The following is a 13,261-nucleotide window of genomic DNA, read 5'->3' as shown; positions in this document are numbered from 1 at the left end:
TCCAAACACTTAGAATTATATTTTTCAACATCAAATTTGTCTCACTATTTCGTTCTGAAATTTTGAACTAATAGTGAAATTTCAACATATGAATCCTGTTAGAAACAATCCAAGAAATACACAATTTTGATAAAAAATAATTGTTGGGTTTGATTCATTAATTAATAATTTTTTAATATCTATGGCGTTAAATAACAAGTACTTTTATTATTTAATTTTATGGGTGGGTCTAAGTTAGCTTTCATCCAGCCAAGCCCAAGGCCAAGCCTCCACAGGCTTGCTCATTCCAAGCCTGGGAATTAGAGAATCAGTGCCAGTGCCACACAAGTAAACGCCAGCGTTGCATTTTCTTTACCGTCATTTTCACTTTGACGCTTCTTCTGTCACTGCTTTCCTGCATTTTTGAAATTCCATTTTCCCTCGTTTTGTAGGCTACCAAACAGAGCTACAAGAAAACCATTTCTGTTTTACTCTTTTAAATTTTCATCAACTTTGTTATATTATCTTCATCATTTAATCCGTGAATTATCAGGTCAATTCCCGATTTCTGCTTCTTTTTTAACTTCCTTTTGCTTTGTTTCCTTCTCCCATAAACGTGGGTTTATTTAATCACTTCCAAAATTATGGATTTCAACAATTATTTTCATCTTAATTTTGCATAAATAAATATGTCTATACGAATAAACTGGATTTTTTATTTGTTTCGCAGATGGAGCCTTTATATGCAAAGCTTTACGACAAATATGACAAGCTTAAGGTCTCAGCTCTTTTTTACCCTAAATTTTTCTTCTTCTTTTTTTTTTTTAATTATACTTTTCGATTTGCACTTCTGTTCCCTACTTTATAGATCTATCATACCATTTCTTTGTTTATAAGTTCGGTTGCCAGTAGGACTGAAGAAAAAAAGCGAAATGTTTAAAAGTTTTATTCTTCTTTTTTTTGGCATTAGGCACTTGTATCGAATGATAATTCAGTTGCAAGGTGCATACAATGTTATCTTAGTTCGGTTAAAATGGAACTGGCGATTTTTCCCCATCTGTTTGATTATGAAACGTGGTTTTTATCTTTCCATAAATGTTTTTTTCTCTTCGTTTCTTTTTCTTTTTTTTCAGAAGAGAAAACTTTCCGAAATGGATGACATAAATCGAGATCAAGAAGAGAAATTTGTGAATTATGTGCGTGGTAAGTGTAGCTTCATGTTATTGTTAAATCCCTATTTTCATATTTTATGTGAATTGCAAAGTTTTGTTCATATTTTATGTGAATTGCAAAGTTTTACTCTTACCATAGTTTTTCTTTTCCTCTTCTATGTTTGTTAGACATGTTATATCTTGTATATATATCATAGAAAAATAACTAATATCAATTCTCTTTGGCTCTTTCGTTAAACATAAGTTTGTGTTTTGACCTTTCTAATGAAAGGAAGTTAAACAAATAATGAATTATCTAATTCAAAACCATTTTGTCTTGTTGGCCAGTGTTAATGGTTTGTCTGATTTCATTTACTAATTATTTTATAGGTAGGTAGTGAGATGGTGGTACAGTGTGATGAAAAGCTTTGAAAATAGAAACAGGATGTACTGACCTATGTTACTTGGATTTACAAGTGACTGTTCATCATGGTATACTCAATGTTTTCTATATATTTGGAGGGTCATACGCTTATACCCATGTCTAAATATATGTCACACACAAGTACTGGGTTTGTTGTTTGTCACCCTTCCTTATGTGTGGTTGTCATGCCATCTCTTATTTGTTGGAAGGTATATTGTGGTTTTAGCATTTTGACATTTAATTTGCTGATGATGGTAAAAACAGCAACTACTAGATAGTGATACATAAGCTTGTTCTGATTGTTGAACCAATATTTAAGGTCCAAGCTCTATATGTGAAGAACAAATAACATTCAATCTTGTGTATTGAAGCAATAATTTGATTATAACCATGAATGTGAGTAGGCTAGAATGAACAAAACAGCTTGCAAAGAGTTCAAGTTTGTTTTGGTGAAATGCTTGTTTGAACTGGTTACTAATTAAATGAACAAAACTTGAACAGAAGTTCTTTGTTACCTTGAAAATTTTGATAGTAGTTTCATCAGTAGTTGAAAAAAATTGAGCAATCATATAAATCCCTCTAAAATTCTTAATGGACTGTATTCTTCTGTTGCAGCTGCAGAGGAATTGATTCAGCATCTGAAGAGTGAAAATGACAAGCTGTATGCAGAAGTTAATGAATTGAGAAGTGAAGTGGCCTCTAAAATGCATGCAATTTTAAGTTTCTCATTTGGCCTTTATGGTAAGATATAAGTTTTTCTCTCTTGGATTTTAAAATGTAAGTATCATTGTAGGTCCAGCATGGATAAACAATCTGCAGACTACCAAAACCTTTTGATTGAAGAGAATCAGAAGTGTAAGAAGCTATTGATTATATGATGATTATTGTTTTATATCTCTTTCTTCCAGTGTTGAATATAATGTATGGTATCAACATCCTTGACTTACTTGGTGTTGTTTCTGCTTCATCTTTGTTGAATATCAGAATATAGGAACTCAGTCATGCTATTGCCAGAAAACTGGCATTAATTGATGCTGAGGATATTAAGTCTTCTGGGCAAGAACTAGAAAAAAAAAATTTCTTATCACTTTAAATGACTACAGGAAATAAAACTATAGTTTTGGTTGGATATGGTTTTCTATGCACTGTTTTTACCTGAGTAGAAAATGAATTGAGGTGGTTAAGTCTATGTATATAACACTGGTCTTTTGGATCACATCCTGCTAATAAAGGCATCTTAATAATTTACATAATGCTTGTAAAATAATCAGAATATGGTAATTATCAGCTGAAAAGTTGCAAAATTTTGATTTAACTGGATTTGTATGAATTTGATTGAAACTGTACCTTTTGGGTAAAAAAAAGGTCTTAATTTGAAGCTTCTCCGGTTGAGGTTCATATGTCCTTTAGGGTCAGTAATCCATCTTATAGCCGCCTCTAGTGTATGGCAAGATTTAAGTGATTTGTGCACCAGACTACTAATGTGTTGCCTTTATTAAACCTTTTAACTTTCTTGTGCTTCCTATCAAGCATTTGTTTAGGTCTTTCTTACTGAAGTCTAAAATTTATGGCAGATAAAGCACTTTCTCTAGAAGTTAGCAGGCTGCAAAATCTGCACCATGAGGGACAAAATAAAGATGGCAAACTTGATATTGTACCAACAGTTTCTCCTAGAATTGCACAAGTTTCATCTGAAAAGGTTTCTGGAAGGTCCATTGGAATGATGACGAGAAAGTGTAGCAGGGAATCTGCTGCTGAGACAAATGACAATACTATTACTTCTGTTTCAACTAACTGCAATGTTGCCATGACTAATGCATTGGCGGAGGACTTGTCTGAGAAAGCTTTGTCTCGTGCGGATCTTACACATTTTCAGCTGGTATCATCTCAATCTATTATCTTTTTTCTCAAAAGCTGTTAGCTTCTACATGTGTGTTCTGTACTGATTGTTTTGGATGGCTATGCCAGCTAGAATGCTGTAAAGGCAGTCCAGATGCAAGTGCCACAGCCACTGCTAGAGCTACTTGTCTTTTTCAAGCTCTTACTGAGTGCTTACTGGACATGAAAATATCCACTAATAATCAACCTGGCGGACTATGCATTTCAGCTCTGCATCAATCAAGTGGTAATTCTTTACTTAAGCATCATACTGAATCCATAAAATTTCGAGTATCAGATTTGTGATAGCTATTCAAGAATCATTTCAAAACTAATTGGTTATTATTTATATTGTGGATAAATAAAACAGGTTACTCATTCAGTCTAACATGGATAAACAAAGCTGGCGGAGAAGAAGCAGAGTTGGTGTACCGGGTATCGTCATTAGGGACATTTGAGAGAGTGGCGCCGGAGTGGATGAGGGATGTGATTAAGTTCAGCACCGGCATGTGCCCTCTTTTCTTCCAGAGGGTAGCTCATGTAATCAAGTTGCACTGCTAAGCGTTTGTCTTTTCACGTTTGTTGCCTTTGTAAATTGAAACTGTTAATGGATGGAGGGTTGGTTGGTAGGTAGATAAACTAACTAAACTGCCTTCTCTCTGTTTCGTTGTGAGCGCAGATATGAAATAGAGTTTGTATAAACAGTGGTGATAACATGTGGGTTATCAAATCATTACTGACTAATTATTTGCTGAGTAAACAGACAGTAACTTTTTGTATGTTATGCTTGTTTGTCTTGTCAATAGTAAATGACGTTTTGTATTTTATGTTTACTAGTTTGATTTTAATGAATTAGATCACCTAACCTTGCGAGAAATATAATGGCCAATAATGAGACCCTACACTATGGCCCTGCAACTAACCGATAAGTGCTGAAAGTTTTATTCGATAAGTGACTAATAAGTTTTGTCGATGGACTCCATTTCTAAGTAGACGTTCACCTTTTTTTTACTTGTATGTTGAGTTATTGGTTCTAATTTGTCTTCACCTTTATACTTTTAGTCCAAATACAAATTCGTTAATCATTCATTTAGCTTGTATCTTATAGGCCAAGTTGAAATTTAAATATATTAGTTTAATAATTCCTTAAAAGCAGTTTCAATTTCTTTGGCAATAATTCATCCAATCACTTTCTTCAATTGAATGTCTTGTGACAAAATTAATATATATATATATTCTTTTGAACCATTCTACAAGAATTGGACATTCAATTAATATGTAGATGAATTTCAAAAGCTCTTTCTCTTTTCATGTTTCTTTTTTATCAATTGTTTTTTATTTTCTTTATTTCTTTGGTTTTCAAGGTTGGGGAGGAATAAAACTCAGTAGAGATGCAGGGAATGCTTTTTTCTTATTATGTTCTTAGTTCCTTGTTCTCTAAGGAATGCATCTACATATACAATGTAATCCTCGTTCATGCTGAATTTTCTTAATATTTTTCCTTTCATTTATTGGTTTAATTTATAATTTTTTATTTCATTTTTGTTCATCAAAGAAGTATTGGCTTAATGGTAAAGAGAAAACCCTAGAAACTTCAAGATTCTAGAGTCTAGAAATTAATTTATTCGGAATTCATGACTAATTGACTATTCTTTCCAACAAGTATTAAGTGTAATATATCTCGGATTTATATATATATTAATCATGTAAATATGGATTATTGAATATATTGAAATCTGAAATCTGAAAATATATTTAAACAGGCCATACTAATGGTGTTCAAAGTGTTTAAACAATTTCTTTACATCATGTTGAAAATTTTCAATTCCATAAATGATGCAATATACTAAAAAATAATTTAGCCTTCCACCAAGGTGAAACTGAAAGCTAGTCCCCCCCCCCCAAAACCTTATTGAAGCATCAAAATCAGCAAAAAGGAAAAGAAAGAAAAGAAAAGCATAGTAATAGAAGGTCAAATGTCTAGGCATTTAAGCTGCTCTTCAAATATCTGTACAATCAAACATCTTTGATCGTGTTACAGAAACATTTCAAAGCACAAGAAATCAAAACTGGAAAGGAGGGGAAAGGGTAGCAAAAAAATTATAAGAATTTTCAGAGTCTTCAACAAATTAAAGAGCAAACTGTTCTTAGCCGAATGTCAGCCGGAGAAGTAGAAAACTGCAAAAATGTTCTTTGTAATGTCTGTACATTTACTCGACTTTCTTTATTAACAATTGATTTCCTCGAACCCAAAGGCCTTACAGGCTTAAAACATGGACTTCATTATTTCAAGTTTATATAGACCATTCACAAACAGCTAGAGAAACTCAGGAGAAAAGAAAAAGATCATTAGGTACTGGCATGACCCAGAACTTGCACAGATGCTTTCAACCATCTGGTATTACCTCCTAGAAGTTCAAATCTTGTTCTAGGAGTGGTTGGACTAAATTCCCTTCTGGAGAGTCCCTACACAAATCTGAATCTGCTAAACCTCATCATATAACCAGATCAGATATCTCGAGATTAACAAACACGAGGCTCACAATAGTCAATAGAATCTATTTGATCTAGTGGCTTTTGAACCTTTGAAGCTTGACGGGCCAAATGCTCTTCTAGCCTCTCTCCATGACCGCATACCACTGCTTTTATCAAATGAATAACTTTGAGCATCTGCTGTTGCAACTCTGGATGTACGTCCAGTATGTTTCTTTTGCACATTCCTTGTCTCTTCTTCAGAATCATACCTCGAGCGCTGCACAAATACATTGTTGCAAGATAAAACACCATATTTTCCCAGAACCCAAAAGAAAAAAGTTAAAAAAATAAAGGGATTATAATGCTCATATACCTTAGTAGGGTCTGAAAGTACTGCATATGCCTCTCCAATTATCTTAAATAGTTTGTCAGCATCCTTGTAGGCTTCTTCTCTTATCTCCTTCCAAAGCTTGTCATCTCCATTTTCGGTTCTTACGAGGAATTGAACAGCCTACATAAGTAGAATACAAGTCAGATCACCACGAAATTTCTAAAACCAAAAGTAATATATAATAGCAGCAGATGTAAGAAACCTTGTCAGGATGATGTCTAAGAGCAGCTTTCCGATAAGCCTTCTTGATTTCTGCTGTTGAAACAGATGGTTCAACACCCCTGCCGTTACAATACACAAAAAATATGGTTAATCTATATATGGTTCCAGAATCCATAGACAGGGCACTGAGAAAGACAAATATATAGTCAACGAAATATCAGAAAACTTCCTATTTGAAAGTTATTATCCTCTTATATTTCCAACCAAGATGAATGGTAACTTTTAAGCCCCTTTCATGAAATCTAAAATTTACCACACACACAATAATATTAGGCTTAAGATAAAAGCTAACAAATTATTTAATATTAAGCCAAAGAAGAAAGTAGCATCAAGATCCAAGTTCATAAGAACCTAATAAATGCCAGACGCCACCTATAATCACAAATGAATAAGAAACTTACAAAATCAGATAGAAATCCAAAGGCACTTCCTTTTTGCCTTCTTCCTCAACTTCAGAAAGCCATGATTGAGCTTGTCTCAAGTCGTTTGCCAAGTTCATAGATCTTTCAGAAATTCCAGTTTGATTGGTCTTTACCTCCTTTTGCTTCAAGAGAAGAGAAAGAAGTCTTTCAAGGTCACTAGCTGCTTTCCCATAGTTTCTAATCTTCTCATATAATGTAGCACGTCTAGAAATTGCCTGCAAAAGGGTGCATAAACAAGTAAGTTACCAAGAAAGTTATTTTTATATTAAAGAACAAAATTTCCCAAAGTGAGTACATTTTTTCCCAAAGACAATGGACTAATTCAATCTCTCTGCTCAAATTATTCCCACCACTTCTTCCTCTAGCAAATCATATGCACAAGAAAGAGAACCCAAGATAACATCAGTTTGCAAAAAAACCTTCAAATAATTGCCATCAAGTGCTATGGCAAGGCTGCAATCAGCAATAGCATCAGTGATTTGGCCCAGTGCTTTGTTTGCAGCAGCACGATTGCAAAAACAAATAGCTGCAAAAGGCCGTGACTCCACACTGAAAGATAAAGCCGCTGTATAATGTTCAACAGCTTCCAAGTGTCTTCCTGATTGAAATGCTTCATTCCCTGCAGCCTGTAGAAGAAAGAAATAATTGCATTGATAACTGTGTTTTTATCTATGCCCCACCAAAGCATATCAGACTTCTGACAGAAAGAAGTTTATAGTTCTAAGGTAATAGATGACACATTGATACTAGTTTCTACACATCACTTAGATGTTATTGTTACAACTTCTCAGTGCCTAGACCAACTTTTTAATTTAAAACCTGATTCAGTCCTTTGATAAAAAAATTGATTCAACCCAGCCTACTCCATTATTACCGGACAAAAAGGAAACCCACCCACAATGAGTCAGATCTGGTCAGAACCTGTCAGATTTAGGTTTATTTTGGCCATCTCTACTTCTTCCTCAAAAGTTGCTAAATGGCACAAAGATTTTACCCAAAGGGGAAAAAATGGCTTAAAGTAGAATCATAATTGATTAAAAAAGCAATTTCCCGAAGACATCTTACTCAATGCAAATCCCACCAATTCAGGTAGCAAAATATTTTTGAAATCTCCTATAAGCATGCAAAGGAATCATGTTTCTTTACATGTACCTAAGAGGTGCAGCACTAAAAAGTTGATCCCATTTCTATAAAGGGAAAAAAATGCATACCAATAAAAGCACAATCTTGTGCATAAATCCACATAAACACGAAACTGTTTCTTAAAGTCAAAAGCATATCAAGTAAATACCTTATGACTTAAGAGCTCACGCACAGTAGCAGCCAACGGAATTGATGATTCCAAACTGTCACTTTCATCCCTGGACAGACTCAAAATGTGCAATCATCATTGTACTTCATTGCATAAATTAGAATATTCTGAATGACAATGGCGTGAATTTTACCTATTTCCAGTGGAATGCAATTCCTCGTGCTTCTCCAGAAAAGCAATAGCCTCTTCAAGCTTTCCTAGATGAAAGTAAGATTTGAAGATCAGGTGACACCGCCAAATTCTAAAGGTAGAGTCCTTTGAGATGCCAGGACTATCCAGATTAGCCAGCTGCCCATTGATATCCAATGAAGGAGAATTCTTTTCAGCAGAATCAAATGTCAGCTCACACAGCTGAATTGCATCTTCATATTTTCCCATCTGCAAGATTGAAAAAAAATTATTACAACTCCAACGATCTTCCTATGATTAAGATATGCTTAAATAACAGTAAACCATCTACTTTCAGAACTTCCCCATTTAGACAAGTATATATCAACAAAATTACACTTACAATTAGAAGAGCCTCTGCTTTCATTTCAAGTAATTCTTCTGAGTATGAGCTCATTTGCAAGGCCTCAGCAATTACTTCCAAAGCAGTCTCTGCATCGTCAGATGTTTTGCTTTGCAATAGTACAGCAGACTGATGTATGCATTCAGACAATTTCTGCCAGATAAGAAACCACTAATCAGCCAAATTACCATCACGCAAATAAACCAGCATACTAAAGCTGAAAAATGAATAAATTCAGAAATGCTATGAACATGTTATCTAGGATAGGAATCAAATTAAAGAAAGGAGGATGAACACATAAAAGAAAAACAAAAAACAAAAAACATTAAATATCAATGCTAAAATTCAATATGCGATGCAGGCAATAGTGGCTATCAATTGATCTTAATGGAGCTATATTACAAATAATAAATATTAACTAACGATACAATTAACACAAACTGGTATCATTATCAAATGAACTTGAATAAAAGAAGACCAATAATATACTATCTCCTTGCTGATAATAACAAGCACCTGTGCCTTTTGTAGGCCATCAGAGGCTTCTACTGCAACTTTTCGGTCCACACAAACATCAGTTCCAGATTGTAAGCACTTCCTGAAATATCGCATTGCATCCTCAACTTCCCCAAGGGCAAGGTGGCAACTGAAATAAAGCAGCAGCAAGTTAGGAGAGCCAAGAGAAAGCCAATAACAAAAGAGAATGAAACTAATACCAAAGCACTGACGTGAAAATTGATACCAAAACCAATAGCCTAACAACTGGGTAAGAATGAAAAGCAATATTAACTCCAAAAGAGAACAGATACATGAAAAGTGGAAAACATGGTTGGCAATTTAACCGATAGAAATAACATCTATTAATCACTTCAAAAGGCCATCAAATGGAAGTGTGTTAAGATTCAAAATTGGCATCACAGCAGCAACTGCGAACAATTTGAAACAGATAATTATAAATCCTCATGTATGATGCAACAAATCTTCAAAAAGAAAAAATCTCAATCTTCAATAAATTTGGTATATAAACGAATTTATACAGTTCTAGCATAAACACATACAACTTTGGAATCAAGGTGGCTCAAACAAGTTAAATGAAACAAATATAGAGCCTTACTTCGCTGCTCGAAGTTGAACTCTCAAAAAGTGAGGATCTATTGAGATGGACATCATACAATCTCCTAGTGCATCTCTCATTCTTCCAAGAGACATACGAGTAGCTGCAAGGTTGCTATAACACAGCATCAATGCCCGAAGACAGCCTCTAGATTTCTCACCTGCGGGAATACAACTTATCCCTTGCATATAATATTCCTCGGCTTTGGATGGATCTCCATTGGCATAGGCTTGGTTTCCCCTGATATATATCAGTGAAACAAAATGTATTCATAGTTGAAGAGAAGTCAAGCACAAATATAGGTCACATCATCTAATTACAAGATGACAAAATAAGAGCTATAAGAAAAAAGAAAAATTAATCTACTTAGAAAGTATATGTTTTAAAAGAATGAAGTTCAATTATCAAACACTTATAATAACCTTAACCGCCACTTTTCGCATGATTCCTGAGCTAAAGTGCTTGAACTGGTCGGATTAGGCTTGCCCTTGACATCAGGTCCTTTCTCCACCACAAAATTCTCTCCAACCTTGCTTTGCTTAGTAGATACATCTGTTTTCAGGTCATGCCTAGGGGATGAATGCAATGAAGAAGTTTTAGATGAATTCTTCTTTTTGTGGTGGCGACTTGGTGATGATTGGTGACTTTGAGCAGACGAAGATGCAGCAAAGGTAAAGCCAAACCCACTTGAATGTTCTGATTTAGAAGGGGAAGAAAAAAACATCAGGCCATCACTATCTTGTCTCTCAATGCTTGTTCTTGATCTGGTTTCATTTTCAGCTGAACTAAGACCAATATCGTTGTTATGATCAATATTCTCGGCTGCAATTGAAGAGTTTTCAGTTTCCGACCCATACACAGAATCTTCTTGAGGAGCATCAGAAGCAACACCTGTGTCGAAAACATTTCCAGAACCCTCCTCATTTAGTTCATCATCTTTCACCTTACCTTCTTTTATATTCATATACTGTGTTGCAGCAACCAAATCCCCATCTATTGCATTACGTGAAACTGCTAGTTGTGAATCACTGGATTGATCTTTGTAATCAAGGTTGAAAGACTCTTCAGAAGTTGCAGAAGGTTCTCTTGAATATTGAAAACCAGTTTTACTTGAAACCAAATCCGGTCCATACCACAGCTGGACAGGTTTAGGCTGCTTCAACTTTCCCTTCCTTTTCTTTACTTTTGTGCTTGTACCAGCTTCTCTTTTTGCACCGAATTCCAATTTTTTATTTAAGCCAACGAATATATTTTTCTGTGAATTTGGAGTTCTAAATTCTACAAAGGTTGTTTCTATAGCATCTTGTTTAGCTGTAAAACAAAACTCATCCTTCTTTCCTGGTTTATCAGAAATCTTACCAAAGGTATTTTTACCAGACTGGAAAGGCAAGGCGCTAGATGAAGATGAAAACAAAGTTGTTGAAGCAGCAGCTCCACCAGGCCTAATATCAGTTTTTGGTTGATCCGTATGAACTTTAGTTGTAGCCGCCTGGAAAGTAAAATCGTGGTGAATGGATTTACCAAACTCATGGAGCTTATCACCCATCTTTGCGGTTTGGCCATCCTTCCCAAATGAAAATCCCCTGCCTGTTTGAGCAGTAGAATCTCCCATTACACTCCCTAGATTCAGCTTCCCCTCCATTTCAGCTGACAATGCCTTTTCTGTTTTCCCACCAAGATGACCAGAGATTTCACAACTCTGGGATATAAAACCGTCTCTCTGCTTGGTGTTACTACCACCAAACCCTTTTATGTTCAAATTCTTAATCCCATCATGAAGAGCATCTGAGGAGCTTCGAGCCAAAGAATCGCTACCTTTTCCTGCCTTAAATACAAAATCCTTCTTAGCTCCATCATCAACATCCTCACTGCCTTTTATATTCGATTTGCTCCACAAATCATTGTGAAGCTTTTCGGTTTCCAGACCTCTTCCAACACAGCTACCTACATTGTCATCATTCCTATTGCTCCGATCACCCTTTGAGCCATTCTCAATGCTCAACTTTCTTGTATCATTTGAGGGCATGGAAAATAAACTATGATCGATTAAACCACAAGTCTTCCCATTTCTCAAATTCCTAGTGTCCTCAACAACTCCTCCTTCCAAATTCCCACCCAAGTCACTCATATCAGAAGGGCTAGGCTGTCGAAACCGACGAAAACCGCGGCCTGCCCGGTTTTCTAAATTGCTTGAAGATTTCGAATTATGGGAATTCAATTGCTTTTTATTTTTGACAAGCCTTGGCTTAGGAAGGCCCCATGATGGTCGTTGTAAAGAAGGCGCATTGAAACTAAAATCGGCATTATTAAGGGTAGAGTTGGAAAATCCAGAACTAAAATCACCTCCAAAACCAAAACTAGATGATCGGTTCATTTTCTCTTGTAAAAAATTATATTGAAAAAACAGAGAAAAATCCAAATGTATTCACTGTAAATGGACCAAACGAAGCTTGACCAATCGGAGTTGAGGAAGAAGAAGAGGAAAAGAAGCTCCTCTTGGCTCTAGTAATGCCGGCTACATGTCAACGCTGGAGTCATCAAATACAACCGGACGTTATTGGATTGAAATCCGATACCTTGATTGATCAAAAGGTGGCAGATGGTGCGGCTCTTCTTTCTTCTTTTTCCCCCCTTTTAATTACTGAATGAACAAAATGAAATGCCAATTAATAATTTGGTTTTAAGGATGATGATGATGATGAAGATGGTGATAATAAAACAGAGATTAATAATGCAATTTCAAGAGAAAAAGAAGCTTTTTTCACAGTTTTTGAAGGTGGTTTCGTTTCTATTTTTTTTTATCCTCTAATGTTGCTTTTAAAAAAAGCTTCCTTTTTTCTGTTTATTTTTTAATTTTTAATTTTTATTATTGAGCTTTCATCGTCTTAAAATAGACAATTTAGAACTGCCATTATTTAAAATAAATTTACAAACACTTGACATTTCTCTATCTTATATTTTTATTTTGCATAAAATTTATGTTGTTTAAATTTAGTCAGATCTAATCATTTGACACACAGTTATGGGAATATTCTGTTATAATCTTTTGCTTTTTTGAAAATGAATATTTTTATAAAAGTTGTTTTTTTTTTAAACTTTTTACTGCTTTCATCTTTTCCTTTTATTAAAATTTAAAATATGAATAATTTTGTATTTTTATTTATACACTATACACTATATATTATTTTTATATGATTTAAATTACATAATTACCCTTCCTGTAAAAAATAATAATTACTTTTAGAATTTAATGGAAGTTCAGTGGGCTTTTATTAAAAAATTAATATATAAAAATTTAAAACATAATTATCTCTTATGTATTCTTCATTTTAGGGAAGTTTTTTAGAGATCTGAAAGTTTTTGGTAAAATTAAATGATTTAG

The 13,261-nt window shown here is 34.5% G+C and overlaps 2 protein-coding genes across 3 annotated transcripts; one reads left to right on the top strand and one right to left on the bottom strand.

Moving 5' to 3' along the window:
• The first annotated feature begins 253 nt into the window (after nt 1-253).
• On the top strand, nt 254-4,254 carry LOC107959297 (uncharacterized). Its single transcript, XM_016895318.2, has 7 exons — nt 254-532; nt 710-757; nt 1,113-1,182; nt 2,170-2,295; nt 3,129-3,433; nt 3,523-3,679; nt 3,803-4,254. The coding sequence occupies exons 2-7, from the start codon at nt 710-712 to the stop codon at nt 3,991-3,993; spliced, it is 897 nt and encodes a 298-aa protein (XP_016750807.2). The 5' UTR covers nt 254-532; the 3' UTR covers nt 3,994-4,254.
• Nucleotides 4,255-5,508: 1,254 nt separating this feature from the next.
• On the bottom strand, nt 5,509-12,715 carry LOC107959298 (uncharacterized). 2 transcript variants are annotated; one of them, XM_016895319.2, is made up of 11 exons: nt 10,302-12,708; nt 9,880-10,119; nt 9,282-9,411; nt 8,766-8,918; nt 8,388-8,632; nt 8,234-8,303; nt 7,362-7,568; nt 6,922-7,157; nt 6,501-6,579; nt 6,281-6,418; nt 5,509-6,184 (listed from the first exon to the last, which is right to left on the bottom strand). In XM_016895319.2, exons 1-11 carry the CDS (start codon nt 12,251-12,253, stop codon nt 5,981-5,983), a joined length of 3,654 nt encoding a protein of 1,217 aa, XP_016750808.2. In that variant the 5' UTR covers nt 12,254-12,708; the 3' UTR covers nt 5,509-5,980. The 2 variants fall into 2 exon arrangements, with proteins under 2 accessions (XP_016750808.2, XP_040968995.1); XM_041113061.1 differs by lacking the exons at nt 5,509-6,184; nt 6,281-6,418; nt 6,501-6,579 and having other exon boundaries at nt 7,018-7,157; nt 7,238-7,568; nt 10,302-12,715.
• Nucleotides 12,716-13,261: the final 546 nt, after the last annotated feature.

This window comes from Gossypium hirsutum, chromosome A05 (assembly GCF_007990345.1).
Source record: "Gossypium hirsutum isolate 1008001.06 chromosome A05, Gossypium_hirsutum_v2.1, whole genome shotgun sequence".
Taxonomy (NCBI): domain Eukaryota; kingdom Viridiplantae; phylum Streptophyta; class Magnoliopsida; order Malvales; family Malvaceae; genus Gossypium; species Gossypium hirsutum.
Note: the sequence above shows the minus strand (reverse complement) of the source record. Positions and strands in the feature narration are given on the sequence as shown.